This window comes from Aythya marila (genome assembly GCF_965140915.1).
Source record: "Aythya marila genome assembly, chromosome: 5".
NCBI classification, from domain to species: domain Eukaryota; kingdom Metazoa; phylum Chordata; class Aves; order Anseriformes; family Anatidae; genus Aythya; species Aythya marila.
In genome coordinates this window covers 61297454-61321254 of record NC_139046.1, presented here as the reverse complement: position 1 = coordinate 61321254, position 23801 = coordinate 61297454, and the positions used below count along the sequence as shown (strand labels likewise).

General features: G+C 32.6%; 1 protein-coding gene across 1 annotated transcript in view; it reads left to right on the top strand.

Moving 5' to 3' along the window:
- Nucleotides 1–15115, top strand: part of PDE3B (phosphodiesterase 3B) — an 87471-nt gene extending 72356 nt beyond the window's left edge. The window contains exons 6-16 of the mRNA XM_082762654.1: nt 795–1005; nt 1560–1633; nt 2136–2239; nt 2985–3119; nt 5304–5415; nt 7212–7325; nt 8341–8540; nt 10295–10498; nt 10929–11090; nt 12451–12697; nt 13034–15115. Of these exons, the coding sequence (XP_082618780.1) occupies nt 795–1005; nt 1560–1633; nt 2136–2239; nt 2985–3119; nt 5304–5415; nt 7212–7325; nt 8341–8540; nt 10295–10498; nt 10929–11090; nt 12451–12697; nt 13034–13263 (1793 nt within the window). The 3' untranslated portion in view covers nt 13264–15115. The remainder of the gene's footprint in view (nt 1–794; nt 1006–1559; nt 1634–2135; nt 2240–2984; nt 3120–5303; nt 5416–7211; nt 7326–8340; nt 8541–10294; nt 10499–10928; nt 11091–12450; nt 12698–13033) is intronic.
- Nucleotides 15116–23801: the final 8686 nt, after the last annotated feature.

Sequence of the window (23801 nt, the reverse complement as noted above, 5' to 3'; positions counted from 1 at the left end):
GTTGTTGTAAATTCATGTCAGGCACATAGTAGTCAAAGTGCAGTTTTACCAGTTTTCTTTCCTAGATTACCTGAAGTAAAACCTAGCTTAGTGTTTGAACAGGAATGGTGAATTTCATGGAAGATTAAGGTGCTTTTTTGTTTTGTTTTGTTTGTAAATATCTAATTACAATGAACTTCAGTTGTTTTTGTTAATTTGTTTTTAACGACTTAATAGTCAGATTTGGACAGATTACCATACCACTAACAAAATGACACATCACTGTCAAAATGGCCAGTATCTGCCAGCTTTAATCCCTTGCTTCAAAAATATGATTACTTTTTTTTTTTTTTTTCTTTTGTTTTTAAAAATGTCATTAAGTCTATTTTTCCTTCATTACAAAACAATGAGGTAAAAGAGTTTGCACTAGGTCATTTATCGATACTGAGGTTTTTTTGGTCATTTGTTCTGGAAAAAATGTGATCCTGAATCAGAAAGGAATAGAGAAAATTTCAGCAACCAATTAAAGTTTTCCAAAGCTAAAAACAAAACAAAACCTTCAAAAGCTAGATGTTATGCATTACATAGTCTGCTCCTTCAGATATATTGCCTAGACTGTTGTATATTTGTAGATCTCAAAATCAGGAATAAATCTTGCTGATCTATATGTTATTAACAATGTGAACTGTACACCGCATTTTGAAAACTTCCACATTCTTTACAATTCATAAAAATTACTGTTGTTTATTTTCAGTCTTTCTAAAGAATAAGACTATTATTATAGTCTGAACCCAATGTTATATTTGTTTTGGAAGGTGCTTCTTCTGGCCTGAGTCCTGTGGGTTCACCTAATCATGGATCTGTCTCCAGTGGGACCCTCAGCAGCTGGTCACCTGTAGAATTTCCTGATACCGCTGATTTTCTTACAAAACCAAGCATTAATATTTATAAGCCTCCAGCGTACACATTTAATTCTTCAGATTTTCAGCAGCAAGTTAAAACACCTATAGGTCATGTGTGTAGCAGGTACTGTAATCTGTTACATTTTTAGTAACTTCATGTGTATTGAACATACTATTTTCATTGAAAACAATAACAGGGCCTATTATTTGTTAATATTGAGGAAAAAATAAAAGAACATCATCTCATAATAATTTGTATGTATATTATCCAGGGAACTAAATGATGCTGTATCATTGAGTTGTGTACTAATGTAGTGAAACACTTCATCCTTGGTAGGAAATGCAGTAGTTATTGTAGAGCAATAATAATTTACATATTTTAGAGAAGGATGACTTCCGACCTGGGAATTTAATTCTAACACTTCCTAAAGAATTATCTCTATGTTGTTAATTCATGGAAGAGAGTCCAGGGGAGGTGATGGCTGATTATTTTCTAAGTACAGGCTAAATCTGTATGTACTTAATTTAGAAGAAAATACTAAGGTCACTTGGTGGAGGAACCTTGAAAAGCATATCTTTTTAAGAAAAGTAATTTGCAGATTTTTTTCAATACAACACAGCAATAGCAAAAGAAGAAAATTACTGAATGTTTTAAATATTTTTCATGTATTCTGTAAGCTGTGGATGTCACATACTCAAGGCTGTTCCAACACCAGAACAAGAATTTGCAGAATATAAAGACAAAAAATCAGGTGGGATTTCAAAATAGACAAATATTTGTGTTTTCTTAAAAGCCAGTTAAATTAATATTTTTATATTTCTACATGAAATTTCACTATACTTTAAATAATTTATATGCATATTTTATTTCAACTTGCCACTTGGGATAATTTGGATAATCTACAATATTAAACTGCTTCAGAATAAGCATTATATAATAGGCTTCCAGTCATAGCTTTATAGACCCCTACTCAGTATGTCAAAAATTTCTGTACTATCTCAACTAAACTAAGCACTGCACCAATTTGTAAAAGTAAAAAGTCATGCTTCTACTTTTTCTAAATCTTCGAATACATTTTGTCTAATAGATTTTATCCCTTGACACTTTGTTGTTAAATTCTTAAATAAGTGTTTTAGAAACAATCCATTATTTATCTTTCTGTGAAGAAATCCGTAAAAGTAAAAGAATTATTAGTCATTAATATTTTACAAATAAATGATTGATATAGTATTTATCTATTTATTTTCTTTAAGGTGAAGCTGGAAGCACTAGTGTTCCAAAAGAATCTTTCTACCATACAGAGAAGACAAAAGATGAAAAGAAGGAAACAATCATTCAAACACAAAATAGTCCACTTGTAAGCACAAAATTGCAAAAGAACTTGCAGTAACTTCTATCAATAAAATATCATTTGTAACGTGTAGTAAAGAGGTTTTATTATTGCTAATATCTGTAGTGACTGAAGGGAAATGGTGCATCACTGGAATTCAAATTTACAGTTAATAATAGGGTATTTCTGCCTCACAAGAATTTCAGTAGCAAATAACAAGATGATGACTTGCACTAATTACTGTTGACCAAAATTAATTTGTGTGGATTTAATGTAGGTAGTATGTTCAAATACTAATTGACTTGTATTTTCTCTTTGAAGTTTATGAGTGATACATCAATTTCAGTGAAACTATAAAGACACTGTTCACACAATGCTGCATATTGGTAGTGCAAGAAGACAAGTTGTTGAATACACCTTTCTACCATTTTGGGTCTATACATCAATTTTTCAAATCTGGTTCAGATAAGGAATTGTCAAAGCTCAGTAAATGTTAGCTTATGCATGTTTTTGCTTTGTTTTATTAACTCAACTTGCTTTAATAATAATAATAATGGTACCATCTCAGAAAGCTTCCCCCAAATATGAAAAGCCAAGCAATTAACTGTGCTATTTGAGCTGTTGATTTACAATTTTTCTCATAGCCACAGTTACGGCACCATTCAATAAGTTCAATAAGGTTTTATCATTTTGATGTTTTCTTGTCAATATAGCTGACAAATTAGTTTTCATTCTTATTTTAGAGATGATTAAGTGTCTTACTTTCATACAGGTAGAGCAGAATCCTTCATTAGAAACAATGTTAATAGAACATGACTCACTAATGGAGAAAATGAACAATTGGAACTTCCAAATTTTTGACCTTGTACAAGAAATGGGAGACCAGTCTGGAAGGATCCTTAGCCAGGTTTGTTGTATTTTATTATATGAGGGAGAGGGAGGGCGTATAAAACTGTCAAGCTTTTATATTTTATTTAAACTATTGTAAAGTTTTGCAGTCAACATAAATTTGAACACTAACTTGAAAAGTGGAAATACCATTTTTCACGTACTCCATCTCATAGTAAACCATAAGTGATTTATTTATTTACAACTTGCTCCAATTCTTCTGAATTTTATTTTCAATGTAAAATAGGTTAGATTCATGCTTACTGGAATGGGTTTTGTAGTAATGTGCCATTTCCTACTTAAAAAAAAAATAAAAAATGTCTCCTGCTTTCAGAATTGCTACCTTGTTTGTCAACCATTTCTTTTTTCTTTATTTCAGTAAAATAATTCTGCCAGAGCTACACCTGTGGGGGAAGAGAAGTGATCTTTTAGGCAGTCTTTTGCCTCTTGATCCTACAAACAATGGGATTTTTTTTCCATGCTGCTTTCTGCATGTAGTATCCCTTTTATCTCTTTCTGACTTACTACTAAGCTCTTTCGTGCAGTTTTATGTTGTGCTGAAGCCAATCTAATGGCAGGTGCAAAATAATGATCCTGTTTGGTCTTTCCCAGCCTCTCCTATTCATTAATGTCATCTGTAAACTTCTGTTTCTTTCTTTATTCTGGATTTAGAAATCATGGGGCTATAGTATGAGGTGGATTTGGTTCTAATACAAAGATGAAAAGTTTTTTTTTTTCTTGCTAGTATTTTATTTTTTTACGTTCAGGTAGAATGTATGTTTCTTTTGGTTCAAGGGTAGTGTTATGAACAAGTAGCTGGAAGGAAGGAAAATGATTTAAAGGACTCGTGCAGGTGGAAAAATAGATCTGCATCTATACTGAAGGCATGGAAAAAGCAATGAGGAAAACTTCATTTTTGTCATTAGGCACTGTCTTTTCTTTTATTATCCACAAATATTCTGGCTATTGTTTTAAGTCTTCAGTTGTTTTTTTTTTTTTTTTTTTTTTTAAGCAAATGTTGACAGGTTTTTTGTCACCTCAGTTATTGACTGCTGTTAATGTGCAGTCGAGAACGCCACAATCCATTTTTGAGTGGTATTTTTACAGTTGTATACTGGTACTTTGGGATCTGTATTAGCTTGCGTTTCATTTGTGTGCAGTCTGGTATTCAAACCTGTAAGTACTTAAGTGTGCAGGTTTCTACTTAACTCTATCACATGTTCTGGAATAGTTCTGTATACATGTGTATCACCTGTCTTCTTCCTCCTCCTCTTCCCCCACTCCTTTTGTTAGTTGTTCTGTAAACATCCAATATATACTTTGGTTAAAAGCCAAATAAAAACTGCATTTTACCATTATCAGTTGGAAGGTTCTCAGATTGAGTATGTGTAAGGGGGCTGGTTGGGACAGCTGGAAGGAGGGATGTCCCTTCATTTTGCTCTCATGTTTCTTTGAACACCTCCCACACTTCAGAGATTTTCACGTTCTCTCAAGTGTCTGGGAAGGAGGAGGCAAAAGAGGTGTAGTGTCTTGTTTTAAAAAGCTTTCACAATATTTGTGGCCTTAACTGGTTTTCGGTCTTTATAGTCACTCTGTTCTACTTGTACAGCTTAATGTATTTGCACAGTATTTGTCTGTACGTGTCATGTACATGTTAAAAAATATTTTGAAATATTTTTTGGTTTATCAGACATATTGTTTTAAAAATACCCGAGATATTTCACAGGGGTTAGAAAGAATAGAATTTAAGTTCTCTAAAAATAAATAAAGGTGTGGGGTGACTCTCTACCTTTTCCCCTGTCCTCCCTATTAATGGATCTGCTACGATAGTTAGGTAATCTGAATTTTAGAGTAATAAGTAAGAATATAGATTTCTTCTTTTTTAGGTTACTAATGGAACGTATCATGGATAATTTTAGAGAATGTTATTAAAATAATCAGTTGGAAATATAATTTATCAGTAGAGAAAAAAGGTTTTATTATCCTGTATTTGAGAGGAATATAAAAGTGCATATTTTTGGTGTTAAAATGATTAAACATGCAACTGTATGACATTAGCTTTCAGGTAAATTTTAATGGCATATCAGTAATTTCCAGCTCTATCGGCAAGCAAAATTTTAAAAACAAGAACATTTTTTAAGTTGCAAAAACAGAATATGCTTAGGAATCTTTCAGACTAAAATTCATTTTAATGTATGTTTAGGTAACTTATACTCTGTTTCAAGACACTGGTTTGTTTGAGATTTTCAAAATCCCAATTCAAGAATTCATGAATTACTTCTGTGCGCTGGAAAATGGCTACAGAGATATTCCCTGTGAGTAATATATAATTGCGTGTGTTTTTTCTTATATGTTAGTGTATCTCTTTGAGTTCTGTATTAATATTTAATATTGAGGAATAGGTATGTTTTAATTATTATATTTCTCAGAATTTAGAACTTATTTAATTTACTGCACAAAAAAGAAAAAAAAAAAAAAACGAAATGGAAATTGTTAATGTATAGGCTGAATATAATCTTAAATTATTTGAATGAGTAACCGAATCCAACATACTTAAATCAATAGAACATCTGTTGATTTAGTAGAAAATTGGATTAGTCCTGTAGTAGAGCTATGAGAAAATAAAGAACTTGGACAGCAATCATTCATCTCTCTGTTTAGTGTTGCCAAATTTAAAAATAAAATAAAATCATGTCACAAGTGTTTGTGCCAACCCAGATGTCCCTAGGTGTCAGAATGGTATCTATCAATGCTAGTAGCTCACTATCACTGATTTAAAAGGTCACTTAATCCTTTCCTGACTCTCAGGTCAGATGAAGTATGCGTAGAGAATGAACAATTTTTACCTCACTTATTTCTTAAAAACACTGTGATATAGTGTCTACTACCAGTTCAATTGTTTTTTTTTTTTTTTTTTTTTCTTTAAATTTAATTGAAATTTTCCTTATATTTGGTCCATTAGATTTTTTTTGTGGTTCCTTTGTGATAGATAGATGGAACTGTTGTTTAATCACATTCAATGCATTTTCTTGTACTTTGAAGGCCTGCTGGGTTACTTTAAAGTCCCTTATTATACACAAAATTGGTTCTAATTTTACTTTGTAAATCCTTGATCCCTATTCCTACTGTATTCCACGTCTTCTCTGGCTTTACAAAATCCAAGAGTGGCAGAACAAATAATTTCAGGTTTTCACATAACACATCTTTTAATAGTGTGTTTAGTTTTATAGTCAGTCTGTGATCCACTGTAGATCTCTAATTCTTTTTGTGGCATACCACTAACATTCTATGAGATCCCATTAGAAATATAATTTTAATGGAAAACAAATGGATTACATAACAAAAATAGTTCTTTAGATATTAAATAGCAAAGCTCAATTCTACCTTGGGGTTTTAACCAATTTGGAACTAGCTGATCAGTCCTTTTACTGATTTTTCTGTACTGATTTGCCCCTGGTATTTCTGTAGAAATACAACACTCAAAAACAGTTAATTTCATGTTTTAATAAAAGAAAGTAGAGGTTTGGTTTTTATATGAATAATGTCACAAGAAGTACAGTGTCAACAAGTCCACTCAACTGAGTTAGTTCCATTCTTTCTATCTGTCCTTAATTTCATTTTTCTGCTCGTTTCTCCAAGTTATTAATGTAAGTTAAACGTAAATAATTGTTTTGATGTTTTGTGTATTACTACATTTTTATTTTTATTTATTTATTTATTTTTTATAAGATACACAGTGTATCTTATGCGATGTATGAATATACATAAGTGTTAGTGTTTTTTTTTTGTCTGGAAACACTGGTTACAGTAAGTTTACAACACAGGTAGGGAAAAGGAAAGAATAAGAAAATGTCATTGAATAAAGCTTCATGAGAATTAAAAGTCAAATATAATGTATCATGTCTGTGTGAAATTTGAAAAATATTACAAATAGTTTTGTTTCTATTTTCTTTTTCTTTATTTTCAAGATATATATATATATATATGTTTTTTTTTTTTTTTATGTGGATTTTTAAAATTAACTTGCACACCAAAGCCTGAGTAAAGGGTGTAAAGTAGCTCACTTGCTTATTTGTGTTTTTGTTTGTTTGTTTGTTTTTATAATTTTCAGATCACAATCGTATACATGCCACGGATGTTCTTCATGCAGTATGGTATCTGACAACACGGCCCATTCCTGGATTTCAGCAAATTCATAATGAGCATATAATGGAGAGTGATATGGGTATGTATCCACATAGTTTACTTCTATTCATTTGCTGTAATAATATTTTAATGAAACTACAATAAATTAAACAAAACTGCAGCTCTAGGCAGCATGCTGTAGTGGTTGGCAACCCTGCCAGAGCAGGGAGGTTGAGACAAGATGATCTTTAAGGTCCATTCCAATCCAGGCCATTCTGTGATTCTCAGGGGAAAAAAAATAAATTCTTGTAACTCAAATATTATTGCTTATATTTTAATATAAGGCAGTAGATATCTGACAATATTAGTATATACCATTCAAATATTAGTATAAACAATTCAGAAGTATCATGCAGTTGATTTTAGAACAGTTATTAGATGAGCTGACTTGTTAGCCAAGAATACCGTTTCACTTAAGCTTTTTATGCTGAATGAAACCTCTGCATACTGCTACAGTCAGTACATGTTTAGCACTTGGAATACATTAGACTAATTTTTTTTTCCCACATATGAGTAGTAACAGCTCTTCCAAAAGTCTTTTTTATTTGTGTGAATGATAGTTATCTTTCAGGACTGTTGTGGGAGATCATGTCTGAAAAAAAGATCCCTAAGGTATATTGATATCTGCATGCAGTACTAAGGAATTGGTTTTAGAACAGGAACATATGGCTTTTCCATTCTGGGACACTTCTTAAATACTCCAGAATGTCCTGCCATCCTATTTAACATCTTTAAAATTTTCTATATATTTGTACGATTGTATCTACTATTTTGGATAACCAATGTAGTCATGAATTTTCTGCTTACTGGCCTTTTTAACTGTAATTCAAAATTGCTGGGAAAAGCAGTAATATGACTTTTTTCTTTTCCTTTTTGTTCCTTCTTTAAGATATAAGAATTCCTTCTTTGATAATTATTCATCTCCACAATTGTAAGGATAACCTTATTAAGATTATGTTAGTATTTTAAAGTAACACTGAGTCATTTAAAATGTATTAAAAATATAAATGAATCACATTCTAAATATTTTATTTTTCTATTTTCAATTTTTGTAGATGAAGCTAGTGGTGTTGCCCCTGTTCAAGTCAACTATATTTCTTCAAAAACCTGTTCTGTTGCTGATGATAGCTATGGGTGCCTGGCATCAAACATTCCTGCCTTGGAATTGATGGCTTTATATGTAGCAGCTGCCATGCATGATTATGATCATCCTGGTCGTACAAATGCTTTTCTAGTAGCTACAAATGCACCACAGGTAAGAGATTCTTTAACCAGAAAATTATTTGTCTCTATCTGAAATCAAAATAGTATAATTGCCTTTCTTCTATATCACTACTATTGCCTGTTTAGGGATCATTTGCCCAATATAAGGCACAGGGAAATTAATTTATATTTACTCGTGTAACAGTTTTTCCTGATAAATTCCAATGTGTTTCGTGTGTATCGGTTGTGCAAATATATAAAAATATTTTTCAGTTTACAAATCTATAAGCAAAAAAATAAATAAACGCAGGTTATAGTAATAGATTATTTCAGAAAGCTGGTTCTACAACTGTCTAAGCAGCGAAACTCGTGGATATATCACATTTTGGGAGTCTTCTGTAATCATATTAATTTCTGCAATTACTATAAAAAAAAAAAAAAAATAAAAAAATTTTAGCAGTTCAATTAACTGCATTTCCTGACCTCTGAATCAGTCCATTATGGTAAATAATTGTTATCTGTAAGGGTGGATGAGTAAACTAAGAAAAAATATGCAAAACATCCTTGCTTTTGTCTCTCATATTCAAGTTTGTTGTTAGAACAGACAGTAGGAAAGTAGAGATTCTCTTCAGGGTTGAAAAGACAATTATAATAGATGCAAGGGAGAGCAAAGTTTTAAGGGAGAGCAATTTTTAAATAAAAAAAAAAAAAGTGGAGAGGGGAGGGTGTGGTGGGGAAGGATATTCCACTGAATAAAAGATAACTGAAGTTCACAGTGAAATGTTTTTACTTAATGAGTGCAATACCGTCGGGGAAAAAGAATATGTATCATAGTGATTTCTATCTCTTAATAAGCTTGAGAGGAGAAACTGAAATAATAATAACAATAACAGCAGTAAATCAGAAACTAATACAACTTGTCAGGAGATGGAGGCTTTAAAAATGAACTTCACAGTCAGCTTTCAAGGATTTCAGATTTAAAAATAAAAAAGTTATGCGTTTATACTGAAAACAATATGTAAGGAAGAATCAAAACAAATGACATCGACATTCATCTCCACTTTTCAAAAATGAACACATTCATTTTATCAATAATCTCTTCATCTTGTCAAAAATTGAAGATTTTTTTTTGCAGTTTTCCATGAAAGTCTTTTCAGGTCCTACTCAATTTATATTCAAGTGGTTATATTCTAAGATATTTTGTATAAACACAGGATTTGTGAGTAAAATCTACTACTGTTTAATATTTGTAATTCATTTACAGTTAAAATGTATTCATCAGCATTAAATGTAATATATTGAAATAGTGAATCTCTGCAGCATTTTGCATTAGCCACAGTTCTTAATTCACTTTAGAGTTTTTTTCATTTTCTAATTTAATAAATGATTCTTAAAAACAAAACACTGTACTGGAACTGAGAGGAATTAACAGCATATAATTAGATCTGTGGGTTTTGTTTTGTTCTGTTTTTGTATTAGTGTGTGTGCCCCATACATATTGCCAAACATACGAAGTCTCCATTTTAAGTGTGGGGTGTGTGTATGTGTGCATGTATGCCTAAAAGGATAAACGGAGATCTAGGAGACCTTTAAGGACTTTTGAAGAAAGAAAATTTTTTTCTACTTTATTTCCTCTTATCTGCCACTTTTATTTCACTTTTAACCCTCAAAGCTAGAAGGTGAAAACATCATTTAATATTTTCATTAAGAACAACAACAAAAAAGCTGTTAGTCCATTAAGCTTCAGAATATTTAATTATAATTCTAAATATTAAACCTATCATTTATGATTTTCTTCTTGTGTAGGCTGTTCTCTACAATGACAGATCAGTCTTAGAAAATCACCATGCTGCTTCTGCCTGGAATCTTTTCTTATCACGACCAGAATACAACTTCTTATCAAATCTTGATCATGTAGAATTTAAGCGTTTTCGTTTCTTAGTGATTGAAGCAATTCTTGCCACAGATCTCAAGAAGCATTTTGATTTCCTTGCAGAATTTAATGCCAAGGTTAGTTACATTTTAATGTTGTCACAAATTTCACGATGGTCATGATATGCATGAATAGCAATGTTTGCATTGCTATTTGATAGCTTTAATAACTTGCATTTGAAGTTTTAAATTATTTATATTTAAGTGACTCCAAAAAATCAAATATGTGTAGAACAGTTATATGTCAGTTTGTGTATCGCATAGTAGGCTTAGCAGATGCGACACACAGGACTCATGGGAGACCTCAATCATATCTCATGGTTCAGTCTTCTCAAAGATAGAAAGTGACTTTGAATAAAAATGACAAAACAAAACAAATTGAAAAAACAAAAACAACAACAAAAAAGAAAAACCTTAATCAAGTGTCTGTCTGTTGTGTAGAGCCTGAAAATATAATATTCATTAATAGTTTTAACTTAATTTTTAAAAACGTATGTACTCAAAACAGGTCAATGATATCAACAGTCATGGTATAGAATGGAGCAATGAAAATGATCGCTTGCTTGTCTGTCAAATATGCATAAAACTGGCAGATATTAATGGCCCAGCAAAAGTTAGAGAGCTGCATCTGAAATGGACAGAAGGCATTGTTAATGAATTTTATGAACAGGTAGGTATGGAAAGTTTTTTTTTTTTTTTTTAATTTGGGACAGACATACAATTATTTACTTTAAAAATATGTAGCTAAATATTATTCCTTGCCTTAAATCTTCAGGTAAAGTATTTCCACCTTCTCTTTCTGAATACTGTCAAGTAATTTTTATACTTTATATGCTAACATAATCTTTTACTTCCTATTTTCTTAGAAGCTTGAAAAAAAATTCCCCACTAATGTTGTCCATTTTTCACATATTAGTTTTGTGCATTCCCCACCTCTTCCTTTTAGGTTGATACTGATAAGCTAAAATAACTTCTTCCACTTTGGGAAGTTAACAGAAATGATTCCATGTCAAAGAATATTATGGAATCCACAAGACTGGAAATGTATATTCAATGAATCCATAGTGCCGAGGCAGAAGACATTAAAACTTTCAAAACCAAATATTAAATATATGCATTAGTGATTGGCATTATTAAAATGTAAATAAATGTTTACAGTGGAACTTTAATGAATAATCCTATTGTAAATAACTTAAAGTCTGAAAATTGGGTGTCTATTTTTACATCTAGAACTTCTGTAAGGCCCTCCAAATATATCTTACAACATTTCTACAGTTATTTTTCTGTAGCCAATTTCCTAGGGGATTCAGTATTTATAAGGCAACAACCAGGGATTAAAATATCTTTCAGACTAGGATAATACAAGTAAACTACAAAAACACTTAGGAGACTTAAGTTTTCACTTAGTACCTCAAGTGCTTACACCTAGTGTTCTAAGTTATTCCTTTAGGAAAAAAAAATTCAAACAATCATGTCCCACAGAAATGCTAAGACAAGTTGTTATAAATCAGAGCAACTGCTCAAATTTTTCTTCTCTCATTTATAAAAATAAATACATACGTATATAATATTTATATATAGATATATGTAATTTATATTGGATGTTGTGGTTCCTTTCAATCTACCCCATGCTTTTGGAGGGAGCCATTCACCAGAACGCCTTACTCTATTTGATTACTTTCCCATTTTCTCTGTTCATCAGCTTAGCAGCTGAAGTCAAATTTCTGCCTACCCTGAAGCTATCCTATAAAGGCAGAGGAATAGCAGTCCCAGTAGAACTAGATCTTCATCCATACAAAGGGTATCACAGCAAAGCTGTAGGGAGGATTATGATCTGTGCAAATCTGAAAATGTCTTTATTTTTCATCATTATTTTCCTGTTTACATTTTCACTCATTTAGTCTATATTATTATTGCCTTTGACAAATAGACACAATTCATTTAATATCTATTTCGTTCCGAAAGTTGATCTTTAAAAATGGAATTTAATTTTTTGAGAAGTTCTGTATTTTTGGTCCTTTCTTTTTCAGGGTGATGAGGAGGCAAGTCTTGGATTGCCTATAAGTCCCTTCATGGATCGCTCTTCGCCACAGCTTGCAAAACTGCAAGAATCTTTCATCACTCACATAGTTGGACCCCTTTGTAATTCCTATAATGCAGCTGGGTTGCTTCCAGGGCAATGGGTTGATGAAGAGGAGGATGCAGAAAGTAATGAAGATGATGATGGAGCACAGTCGGAGAGTGATGATGAGGAAATAGAAGACGATCTTATTTTAAGTAAGTTTCTGTATTTGAGTTTGCACACGCATTTTTTTATTTAATACATTCAGGAATAACAATGATAGTTGAAATTGTGGAGTTCAAATATTGTAGATTTTGTGATTATGCACCTTAATTTTTACTCATAATAATTTTTTTGTTAATATCAGGAGACTTGCAAATAAAAAAAAAGTCATCACTATACTTTTCCGTGTCACTGTTCAAATATTCTGAATAAGAATCTGTGTTTTTTCTCAAATTTACATCTGTTTTTCAACATGGCATTTTATATGTATGTATAAAATGTAATTACTTTGAATCCCAAAAAATCAATTAATGCTTTTAATTTTTCAGAAGCTCAAAGAAGAAAAGGTAGACGACGAATATTTTGCCAGCTAATACACCATCTAAGTGAAAATCACAAAATATGGAAGAAAGCAATTGAAGAAGAAGAAAAAAATAAAGCTGAAGGAGCTAAACTGCTGACTGAGAACTCATCTTTACCTCAAGCAGATGAAATTCAGGTTATTGAGGAAGCTGACGAAGAAGATGAACGACAGCTAGGAGAAGAAAAGACATGCTGAGAAAACTTCAGTCATGTCCAGTACAAAGATAGAAAGCTTATATCTATCTATATCTATTTTCACTGTGTTGACTTTTGCCTAACACAGTTCACTTAAAATTGAAAGGCCTTAATACTGTGAGAGGATTCTTTCTACTCCAGTGGAATCCCTATGCACTTTCGCCACACAGAATACGAAACTTTATTCAAAGATTGAGTATTGTATACCTGATGCAAAGTTCTTTATGCCTTAGTTGGTATAAAATATTCTGATATAATGCTGCCTTGCTGAAAAAGGAACTCCTGTTTTCCTTGAGGTACCTGCAATTTTTAAAAACATTCAGTGACTTTAGTTACCAAAGTGGCAAGAACTTTTTGCTAACAAGGAAATGTTGGATGAATTCTAATATTGTAATGAGTTGTGTATTTCATGTTGTTTTTGAACATGAATAAGACAAAGTCTGTGCCTGTATGAAAACCATGTTACTGTTGCAGTGCAAGCCTGTTGTGGGGTGTCTACTTAGTGCAATAGTGTGCTTAATGTAGTCATCTCAGAGCAACTGTTCAAGGACTGTGACATAAATGCTAAATTCTGGTGTTTGTGGTTTAAAAAAAAAAAAAAGAAAAAAGAAAAAAATCAGGTGCATCTATTTCTGATGCTTTTTATTCTTGTGCATAATCTGATGTTTTATTTTTGCAGAAAATATTCAGGTTTGCAGTGGGTGTTCACGATAATTCATTGAATATAAGGCCATATCTGTTGCCTTGCTGTTTTGTGGTAGAACATTAAAAATCTGTTCAGCTACTTAAATTATTAAGGGATTTTATTCTCTAGTTAAAATGTTATATTTCCTGCCCTTTCTCAGGTTCCTGTTTAAAAACAAGTCAACCACACAATAGATTTTATCTTGCACCATTTTCTGGTATTAAATTTTAAAGTAATAAGATCGTATTTCATTTATTCTTTGTATGTAAAACTTTAGGAGAATTAAAGATTTTTTTTTTTAAAAAAAGATACAAAATATTGTTTCAAAATGACTAGTGTATTTTAATGTGTCCTGCATATTTTCTTTTATCACAAACATAGCTTATATTGCCTCCAAGTGTGATGTACATCCTGAAATATACATATGGAAAGCAGAATGTGAAAACTTCATGTAAGGCCTAATAGTAAGATAAATATCACTGTACTATATTACACTTTAGATAATTTAGGTTTTAAATAAGCTTAGACAATCCAAACAAATATATTTTTAGGAACACTCCCATTGGAGGACTGATTGCAAAAATAAAAAATTAGGCTGCAAGTGCATGATCACCTTATGCAAGCCACAAATAAAGCAAGCTTTAAAAGTGCATCTTTTAATACTAAACACTTACATGCTATACTGTTGAATGGAATTTAAAAAAAAATGCACACGTTCAAGTTGCTAAATGTATTTTAGCACATTCTTGTTTACATTTTTATCAATTGACTTGAAAAAGAGGTAACATTCCTAAGCTAACCTTGTGTAAATTCTATTGCATTATTTTACACAACTGAATTTCTGTTTTGCTCTTCGGACAGCTTAAATAACTGAGAAAGATTATTATTTTTTCTATATTCCACTAATTACCTTTTTGTGGATTAACTTAGAAGACCGCTGAATTGTGCATTTGCTATTTTATATAATCAGTGCCGAAATCTGCTTTGCTGCCATTATGACTATCACTGCATTTTTTTTTTTTTTGTAACATGAGCAGCGTTAAAAACAGATATTTCTGTCATTAATAAAGTATTGCAGTATTGAATGAGAATGTAGAGCTTAGAAATATGGTTTAGTGGAGGACTTAGTGTTAGGTCAGAGGTTGGACTACTTGGAGCTCTCTTTCAGCCTAGATGATTCTGTGATTCTGTGAAGGTGACACTTATCACTCCCTTGTATTTTACATTTGGTGCTCATATATTTCCTAACAAATCATTTGAGGACTACAGAAATTATGCGTGTTTCAATATGCTATGTTTTCAGCATTTTGTGGTTAGTTTGTGTTTTCATGTTTAAAAAAAAGCGGGGGGGGGGGCACATTAATGCAGTTTAGTTACATTCTTGCTTTTACTTACAAAAGAATGCAGATGTGCTTGTTTAAAGTTACAGTTACGGTATTTTACATGGCAATTCTCCATTTAGTTTCCATTTTTAAAAGAGCATTATTAAAAAGTATTATAAAGAGAGAATAATAAGGTGACAACATTGCCAGCAACTTTATCTTAGGTTTCCATTATATTCTTTAGAAATATGGAAGAAGTTTTTAAATTTAGGAAAAAAAAAAAAAGAAAAAAAAAAAAACAAAAAAACAACAACAACAACAAAACAAACAAAACAACAAACAACTCGGTGTTTATTAAACTAATAATAGGTATAAAATATTATGCCTACTTCCAATTAGGTATTTTCAAGTTACAATATCTTGCTTCAATATTTAGTTGTGGATGTATTCAAGAGCACCTTGAAATGTCTTATTTATGCATACATATTATGTGACTTATTGTTTCCCTAGGAGCAAATGTCACCAAAGGTATGTTCAGGGCATGTTTGTAGAAATGGATGTAGCTTTAACTGAGGCACCTTAATCTTTCAAAAATGTCAATGGAGGGTCATTTGAATGTTGATTGAGCTGTTGTCAACAATAAGATATATATCCTTATAAGACAGATAGATCACTCTCATTCTGGTAACAGACCAGAATGAGAAAAAATTACAACTAATTTTATGCATCAGTTCACAGCCACCAAGGGATGCCTACACTGAATTTTATGCTTCTAGATAAACATTTAATGGATAACATTCTCAGTTTTAAGTGAAGTCTTTGCAACATCTTTTCTGTCAAGACAGTGTCCCACCTCCTCGTTGCCCTCTTTTGCAATGTGGGCAACGTTACTTGCTCCCATGCATACAGAGCATACAGAACTGAACTACTGAGTTTTTTTTCTGTAAAGAGCCAATTCCCTCTATAGCTCTGGAGACCTCTGAATGTCATGGTGGTACTAAATAACCAGAGTCAAAATCAACTTGGATCATCTTCCCATGAATTATTCACAGCACATTCAGATGGTGAGTCTAGGATTCAAAATGGAAGGACAGGTGTAACATTACTTCAGGTAAGTTCAAGTTTACAAAGTTTGGGTAAATCTCTATTTGCTATATGCATAAAACGTTTTTTTTTGTTTGTTTGTTTGTTTTTTTCTGTGTACTTCTTGCGTTCAACTTTCTAATAAAAGGGATCAATTGGAGGAGAGTTCTGTCAGGTGACAAAAGTACATTGTTCTGAGAAAAATAATTTTATTGCTCTTCTTTCGACGCCCTTTTCATTTTAAGTGAAAAGAAAGGGAATATTCTCATAGGCGTTGAAACTGACAGACATTTATCTGTCGAACACAAACAATGGCAGGTGAATCAACAAAAGGTGTTAGCAGGATTTGAGAGCTCACTTCTAGCTCTGGTGCTTCCTCCTGGGTACATATAGATGAAGGCTGGTTTATGATTCTTCTAAAAGTATACAAAGAAATTGAAGTAAACCAGTCTGGAACAAAAACGCCTGGGGCAGTACTTTCCCTTTTGTTTGAAAAAATGTTTGAAGAAAAGTGAGAGGTGCAGAATTGAAGTATCATTTGCTGATGAGTCTGAGATCAGGAATCCCAGCCTATGATACTTGAATCACCGAATTAGCTTAGGTGATGAAAATTAGGAAAGAAGTAGGCGGGGCATAAATATAATTGCACATACACATGATACATTCTTATATGGAAGAGAGACACAGTTCATAATTTCAAGTCAGTTCATTGTCTTCAAAAAATATGGAAACAGGGTATCTTTTGATATGTCATGATAATTTTCATTGTTATTAAAAATACGAGTCATACCACTAATAATAATAAAAATACAATAAAATAAATCTATAAATAAAAATACCACCAATAAAAATACAACTACCATAACTCAAATGTTGCAAATTTAAGAAAATTAATTTTTTTTTTCTGTGACAAATAAATGTTAATATGTTTAGAAATGTGTGGACAAATATGAACTTGATCAAATAAGGTGTAAAAATATGATCAAGGTGGTGTTTTATTTTAATTATTTTTAATTTTATTATACATATAATTTTCCTACAGCTTTCCTCAGAATTGGTTTTGGACAACTTGCCTCCTTGTGTCTGTTCAAAGGCAAATGAGGTGATCAATTGCTTTCATTTTTGCATCGAAGAATTTTCCTTCTGATATCTCCAGAATTAAAACTTTATCTTGCTATGATAATCATACCGTGACTTTTCAGAGATGAAGTGGGCAAAAAACCACAATTGTTAACTAGTCTTAACTGATTCATATGTACTTAATAGGGTCACAAGCAATCAGTATTTTATTTTATTTTTTTCCTGTTAAATGAGAAAATAATGGCTTGTATTTCTGAGAAAACAGGAAGGAAAGCTAAGCTACAATAGGATAAACACTCCAGTGTACTTGAGTTGAAAGTTATCCTCCTGGCATAGTATATGTACTCCACACCCTCCAGCAGATGTATAACCCTTAAAGACATTTGTGTATATATACGTAACTCTTGACAAAGCCGTCTGTCTTAATGGTTTTGTTGTCCATTTCTACTCTCATTTCTCTAAGATACTTCTGGTTTGCAGTTGAAATAATACTTCTGGTTGGTCTTACTTTTGTTATCTTTAATACTCCAAAATAATAGAGTAACTAGCAATTGCTTGTTTTGTTAATGATAGCATTAAGCTAAAGAAAATCATCCCAGTAAAGAAAAAGCTGTTTTTCTTGGGTACTGAGATTTAAAAGTCTGTCCAGAAAATGACTAATTTTAAATGCCATGTTGTGATATATGCAGGATACTGAATAATGTGTTTAATGCACCTAAGGGATTGACACTTGGTTCTATGTGATACTACAACCACCCTTTAAAAAAGGGCACATCATGATCAGAGATGTTTGACTGGAAGGCTTCTTTTGGAATCTGTACACTGTGAGTCATCTTTTGATTTCTGTACTGCAAGAGATCATAGGTGATAGCAACCGGTGTCTATGATAGGTTCTACTACCTGGCACAACATTACTAGTTGGCAGAACATTAGTATGTGTGAAACCTAAGAGAGTTAAAAGCTTATACAGAGCAGAAACTTTGTCTTGTGGTTTGCCTGAGGTTTCAGAAAAATAGAAATAGAAATGCTTAACATTAAAACAACAGAGCCTTTTAATAATGATGAGGTGGCATAGTGTTTCAAATGATTCCTATCATTCACCTTGTGATTTGTCCATCTTCTAAGTACCTTGCCAAAAAACAGGTGATGATTCACTCCTGACTCATCTCTCCAGATCAGCAGAACCCTTTGCACCTTGGATGAGATCAAAGTCTTTTCATTTTACTTATAAAGCGGGGACTAATGCTCGGCTTAAGATATATGCATTATAACAAAAATCCAAAAGGTAAGCTTAATATTGCTTATAGCAAGTGAGGAGCAGACTGCTTTCAAACTCATTTGTCACCATGCCAGTTAGGCATGAAAACTTACTCTTGTGTGGTCATTCAAACAGGCTTCTGCGTCTTTTATCGTGACATTGATCCTGCTAGTGTTAATTAATCTCTGTGGTATTGTTAATTTATCTGATTCATATGCTAACAAAGGTTCCTCTCAGAGAAGTGAATAAAGAAGCACTATTATTTATCTTAGAGAATGGGTTTATAATCATTTTGTTCTACTCAATGTACATAAGGAATTATCAAAGTATTGTTTCTAATTTCATATGTCACACCCGAGGAAAAGTATGTCCATTAGATAGACTGCTGAATTCCAATACAGATCAGTGTGACCGGTCAGAAACACAGAAGACATGTCCTAAAGAGAGAAGAAGATGATTAAATGAATTCGAGAGATTTTTCTGAGTCTAGAAAAAAAATCAGACTTAAGTAATTATATTCAAAGTCTTATAAGGCTGCTTCAAAGAGCAAAGTAATCAGAATAATGTTTTCAGTGTTCATAGTGTTTAGGACAAGTAGTAACAACTTTAAGTTGCAGGAAAGAAGATTCAGGCTTGAGGACTGAGAGTGTGATTCACTGAGAGATATTACCTTAGTGTACAAAGGAAGTCTTATAAACAGCTCTGAGAAAAAAATATATTGCCTGGGTCAGATGAGCGAACTGTATAACTTACTGACCTTATTTCTGGACCTATATGCTAAATACTAGAACTAGAAATAGGATCTCATGTGAATCACTTTAAGGACTAATAAGAAAATGTGCACATTCTTAGAAATATGACAAATACCAACGTTCAAAAAACAGGAATTGGAAGTATCTACTGACTCAGTGGAACTGTCTACTAATTTTGACTGTACTTTAAAAGAGAAATATATGTAAAATATAATGGGAGAAGATCTGGATTCCTTGAGGATCTTTAAAAAAAACAACTCTTATGCTCCCATGAAGAACAATTAAATGAACTTCCTTACCTATACAGGCATGAGATGTCTCATAATTACCTAGGTTTCTCCTGGAAAAATTAGACCAATTTAGTTCTGCTGTGGTGCGTGTTCACGACAAGCATTATTTTAACTGAGTTTATTGTGCAAGTTGAAGACAACCAAAGGGAAGTTGGACTCCCTAAAACTGAACGTGTGTAAAGAAAGTAAACTTTGCTTTAGAATAACTGGAATTCTTTAAGGTGTTTTATCAATAGTGATTCTATTACTTCATTTGCATTCTTTATTGATACGAAATCCTACCTGCATTACCCATATTGGTGAAGGACCTGAACAATATTTGAGTCATCTTTTATTGCCTCATTTTAGTAAGAGCATAAGAGTATTCAGTGTGGACCCTGTTGTCTAGATACTAGCAGTGGGATTAATGTGGTTAAGCACACTAACAAATTAAGTGTCATGTAAAAAGCTCTTTACATATGTTACTTTATATGTACATTACTATATGTAATGTATATATGTAATCTCTTTTCATGCTTTTTACAAGTAATAGTTTATACAAATTAAGGATATTTCTTTTAAGATTTTTTAGTACTACCCTGGACGAGCAAGTCAGCAGTTAAAAACAGCAAGGGAAAAATAGTAACTGTATTATGTTTCCTGTTGTATTACTATAGGCTGTTATAAATCACATGTAAAATGTTGGGCAAGCAGCCATCTGCTGCAGTAATAGTAAACTATTGGATTAGATTGCACATTCCTGATTTGCTCCATTATTGTAATAGATTTAATCTATTTGTAATGTTACTTATTCAGAAGAACGTAGCAAACGTAATGTCTCCTGAATTCTGGCAGTCTTCCTAAGAAATGACCACTGTGAGTATGGGTTCTGCCTAATTCTAATCACATTGACATCAAGGTAGTTGACAGCCTTCAGAAATATCTAAAAGGATAAACCTAGAAATGGAACAATCTAGTGATCCTCAAATTGTATGAAGGACAGAATAAGGTGTAATTTTTCCAGAAGTTTAATTTGATCTTGATTAGACAAAGGCTTCAAATTATGAAGCCCAATGCCTAAACAATACCTCCGATATCTAATTGCTATGAAAGTCTACGTCTGTACCTTTAAAGACCAATTTATCCTGAGAATTTGTCCTCACTATGCAGGCAACCACAGAATCCAATTATGACATACCAAATCAAGAAACAGTTTGCTTGATATGTAAACTCAGGCTGCTTTAACACTTGAATAACTAGTAGAAATATGGAATTCAGAATGAACAGTACACTTTAAAAAGGTGATGATTGAGATGGGAGATTATTGTGACTACAGTTTACACCTCATGCTGAAGGCAATTCAAATTATAAGCAGAGAACAGGAGAAATGTCTGATAACTGATTTTAAAATTTCTATAACTATCCAGGGATATCCTCACTGTTAGTTAGATATCTAATTCTTCATCTACAGCAGTTTCAATGTATTCACCTGCTTCCTAGCTCAAAGATATTTCAGCTTGACTTCTCTTTCTGTTCTTTCCTACTAACTGAAGAGATCTTTTATCAACTTTTTCTCTCTGTATAGATGGCGGTAGACTGTAATCAGGTCACTTAATCACGTGTTTGATAAATGAAGCAAATGAATTGTCTTGAATGTATGACTAGCCAATATGTTCTACAGTACATTTCTGTGGTGTATATTCTGGAAACATGCTTGAGCCCCCAATTTATCCATAAGCTGTCAAACAGTGCCCATATATCACCAAGTCTGAAATAATAAATCATGCTGATTTGGAACCATATTGGCTTAGACACAGTGCTACCCTCATATGATCACATAGTATTTGGTCAGCTCATAAATAAGTAGAAGTACCTTGCAGCAAGCCAGAATATACAGCATAAGCACATTCTAAGTTATTCTTACAGCGTTATAGGAACACAGCCACATTTTAAACACTCCTTTAAATATAGACAACAGATCGGGACAGTATTTGAGGAATGCTTGTGCCAGCATCAAATATATATGTGGCTTCTGTATCCTCACTCGATATTCTGTCAACGCAAGATCTTTTGGCTGCAGAGTTAAAGTGCATGTTTACCTATCCACCATGAATCCGAACCTCTTTTAAGAATTATAGCATTACAATATAGATTACACTGTAAGGTATGAAATACAGCAAATTGACAGTGGAGTAAGTGATAGAAACAGAACCTGGAATCAGCAAAGTTGAAGGATTAGGAGTTCTTAATGGGTATAGACATTTGAACATGACATGAACAACAACAGAACATAAACAACCCCAAAACAATACCCACCAAACCCTTTCAGTAATACCGACCATTCCTTAAAGGGAATAATGTAAGTATTAAGAATGCAACAATGCTAGTAAAAATGATGAAAAGATAAACTATGCAGGAAGTACTTGGTCTGCATTTGGGGAAAAAAAAATTAACCAATGTATTTTTAACACAAAATAAACGCTTTAATCCCAAAAGAATGATAAATAGCAGGCAGTTATGCTACATATTTCCACTCTAAAATGTTCACTGGGGAATTCTCAGCACCTAGCTGTCTACTCATGTTCATTACAATTCAGTCTTGGTGTAACGGGGAAATAGCAGAGGACTGGAAAAACTAATATGTCAATATTTCAAATGATTAAATTGGATGATTAGGATAATTCTAAGTCAGATACCTGAGGGAAAATAATAATAATAAAAAAAGTTGATACTGAATGAAACATAACTAATGCTATAGAGAAGATAGTTTGTCAGATGTATTCGATTGTTTGAACGAGACTGTAAATTGGCAGATAATCATAACAGTTTTCATTAATATTCTAAGGCTTTTATAAGGTATTTTGATTTAGAAACCAGAATGGCATATAATCAATACAGTTCTCATTAAATGGATTTAAGACCAGCCAAGAATTATTTCTCAAAGGGAAAAGGGAATTATCACTGGCCAGCTGTGTTTTCAGTGTAGCCCTACAAGAAATACCTCTTGATTATTTTTTAACCCCTCCCCCCTTCAATTTAGATTATTTGAAACACGTTCTAACCAAATATCAAGCAGCAAAACTCTAGCTGTGAGTGGGTATCAGAATTCCCATAAGTCCAGAACTGTAGCTCTGAAAACTCTTTTTTCCATTCCATTTTTCTGCATGCTAAAGGGACCTACATTTTGTAGATCACACTATTTTTACATAAACACTTCAGAAGTATCCACCATCTACTCACGCTGACAACAGAAAAGTCTCAGTTTTAACTGTATTAAGAACCTCAGCAGCTGTCTCATCCCTATACACCCTGTATGCCAAAATCTTAGGAGCAGATTGTTTGCAACTTCCATGGTGTGTCAAATACACAGCAAGAAGGCTGACACCTCTTTTTTTTTCTTTTTTTTTTTTTTCTTTAGAAATCTTATATCTCTACAGAAAAGCAGTTGGTCAGCAAGAGGATTTGATAATCTTCCTTCCCTCTTCAGAGCACCAGAAATACGCATTTCAGATGATCCCTGTGGGACACGTGAGTCTGACTACCCTCTGACAGGGTAAGTAATTTAATTTGGACCTGCTGCATTTTAAGTCAACAGACTATTATATAAGTGGACTGTCATTACCTCTATTTGACCTTCCTCTTTTGTTATCTCCAAAGAAAGGAAGCATTTCTACTCAGTATAAGCCAGAAACATCAAGTGAGAAGAAAAATGACAAATTCCTGCCTTTGAACTTTCCCACAGCTCCGAGTCAAAGCAAAAGCTGCATAAACAGCAAGCCTAATACTCAGCCATGTTCATAAATAGCTGTTTGCTCAGTGTGTGTTTTTCACCGAACTCTATTCTGAAGTCCCACTACTCCCCACACAATGCAGACTTGTGCACCACATTCAGAGTATCAGGTTCTCCTGTAGGACCTGTGTTCTAAGTTTATGTCTACCAATAACCATAAAGCAATAGCTGTCAAACAGAATCAAAAATGAGGCTGGTAGAAGTAGTTTTTGGGCTTACAGCTTGTGTTTAAAATCCATTTAAATACTTGTTTCTCCTTACCCTACTCTATTGCCCCTCCTCAAAAAAAAAAAAAAAAAA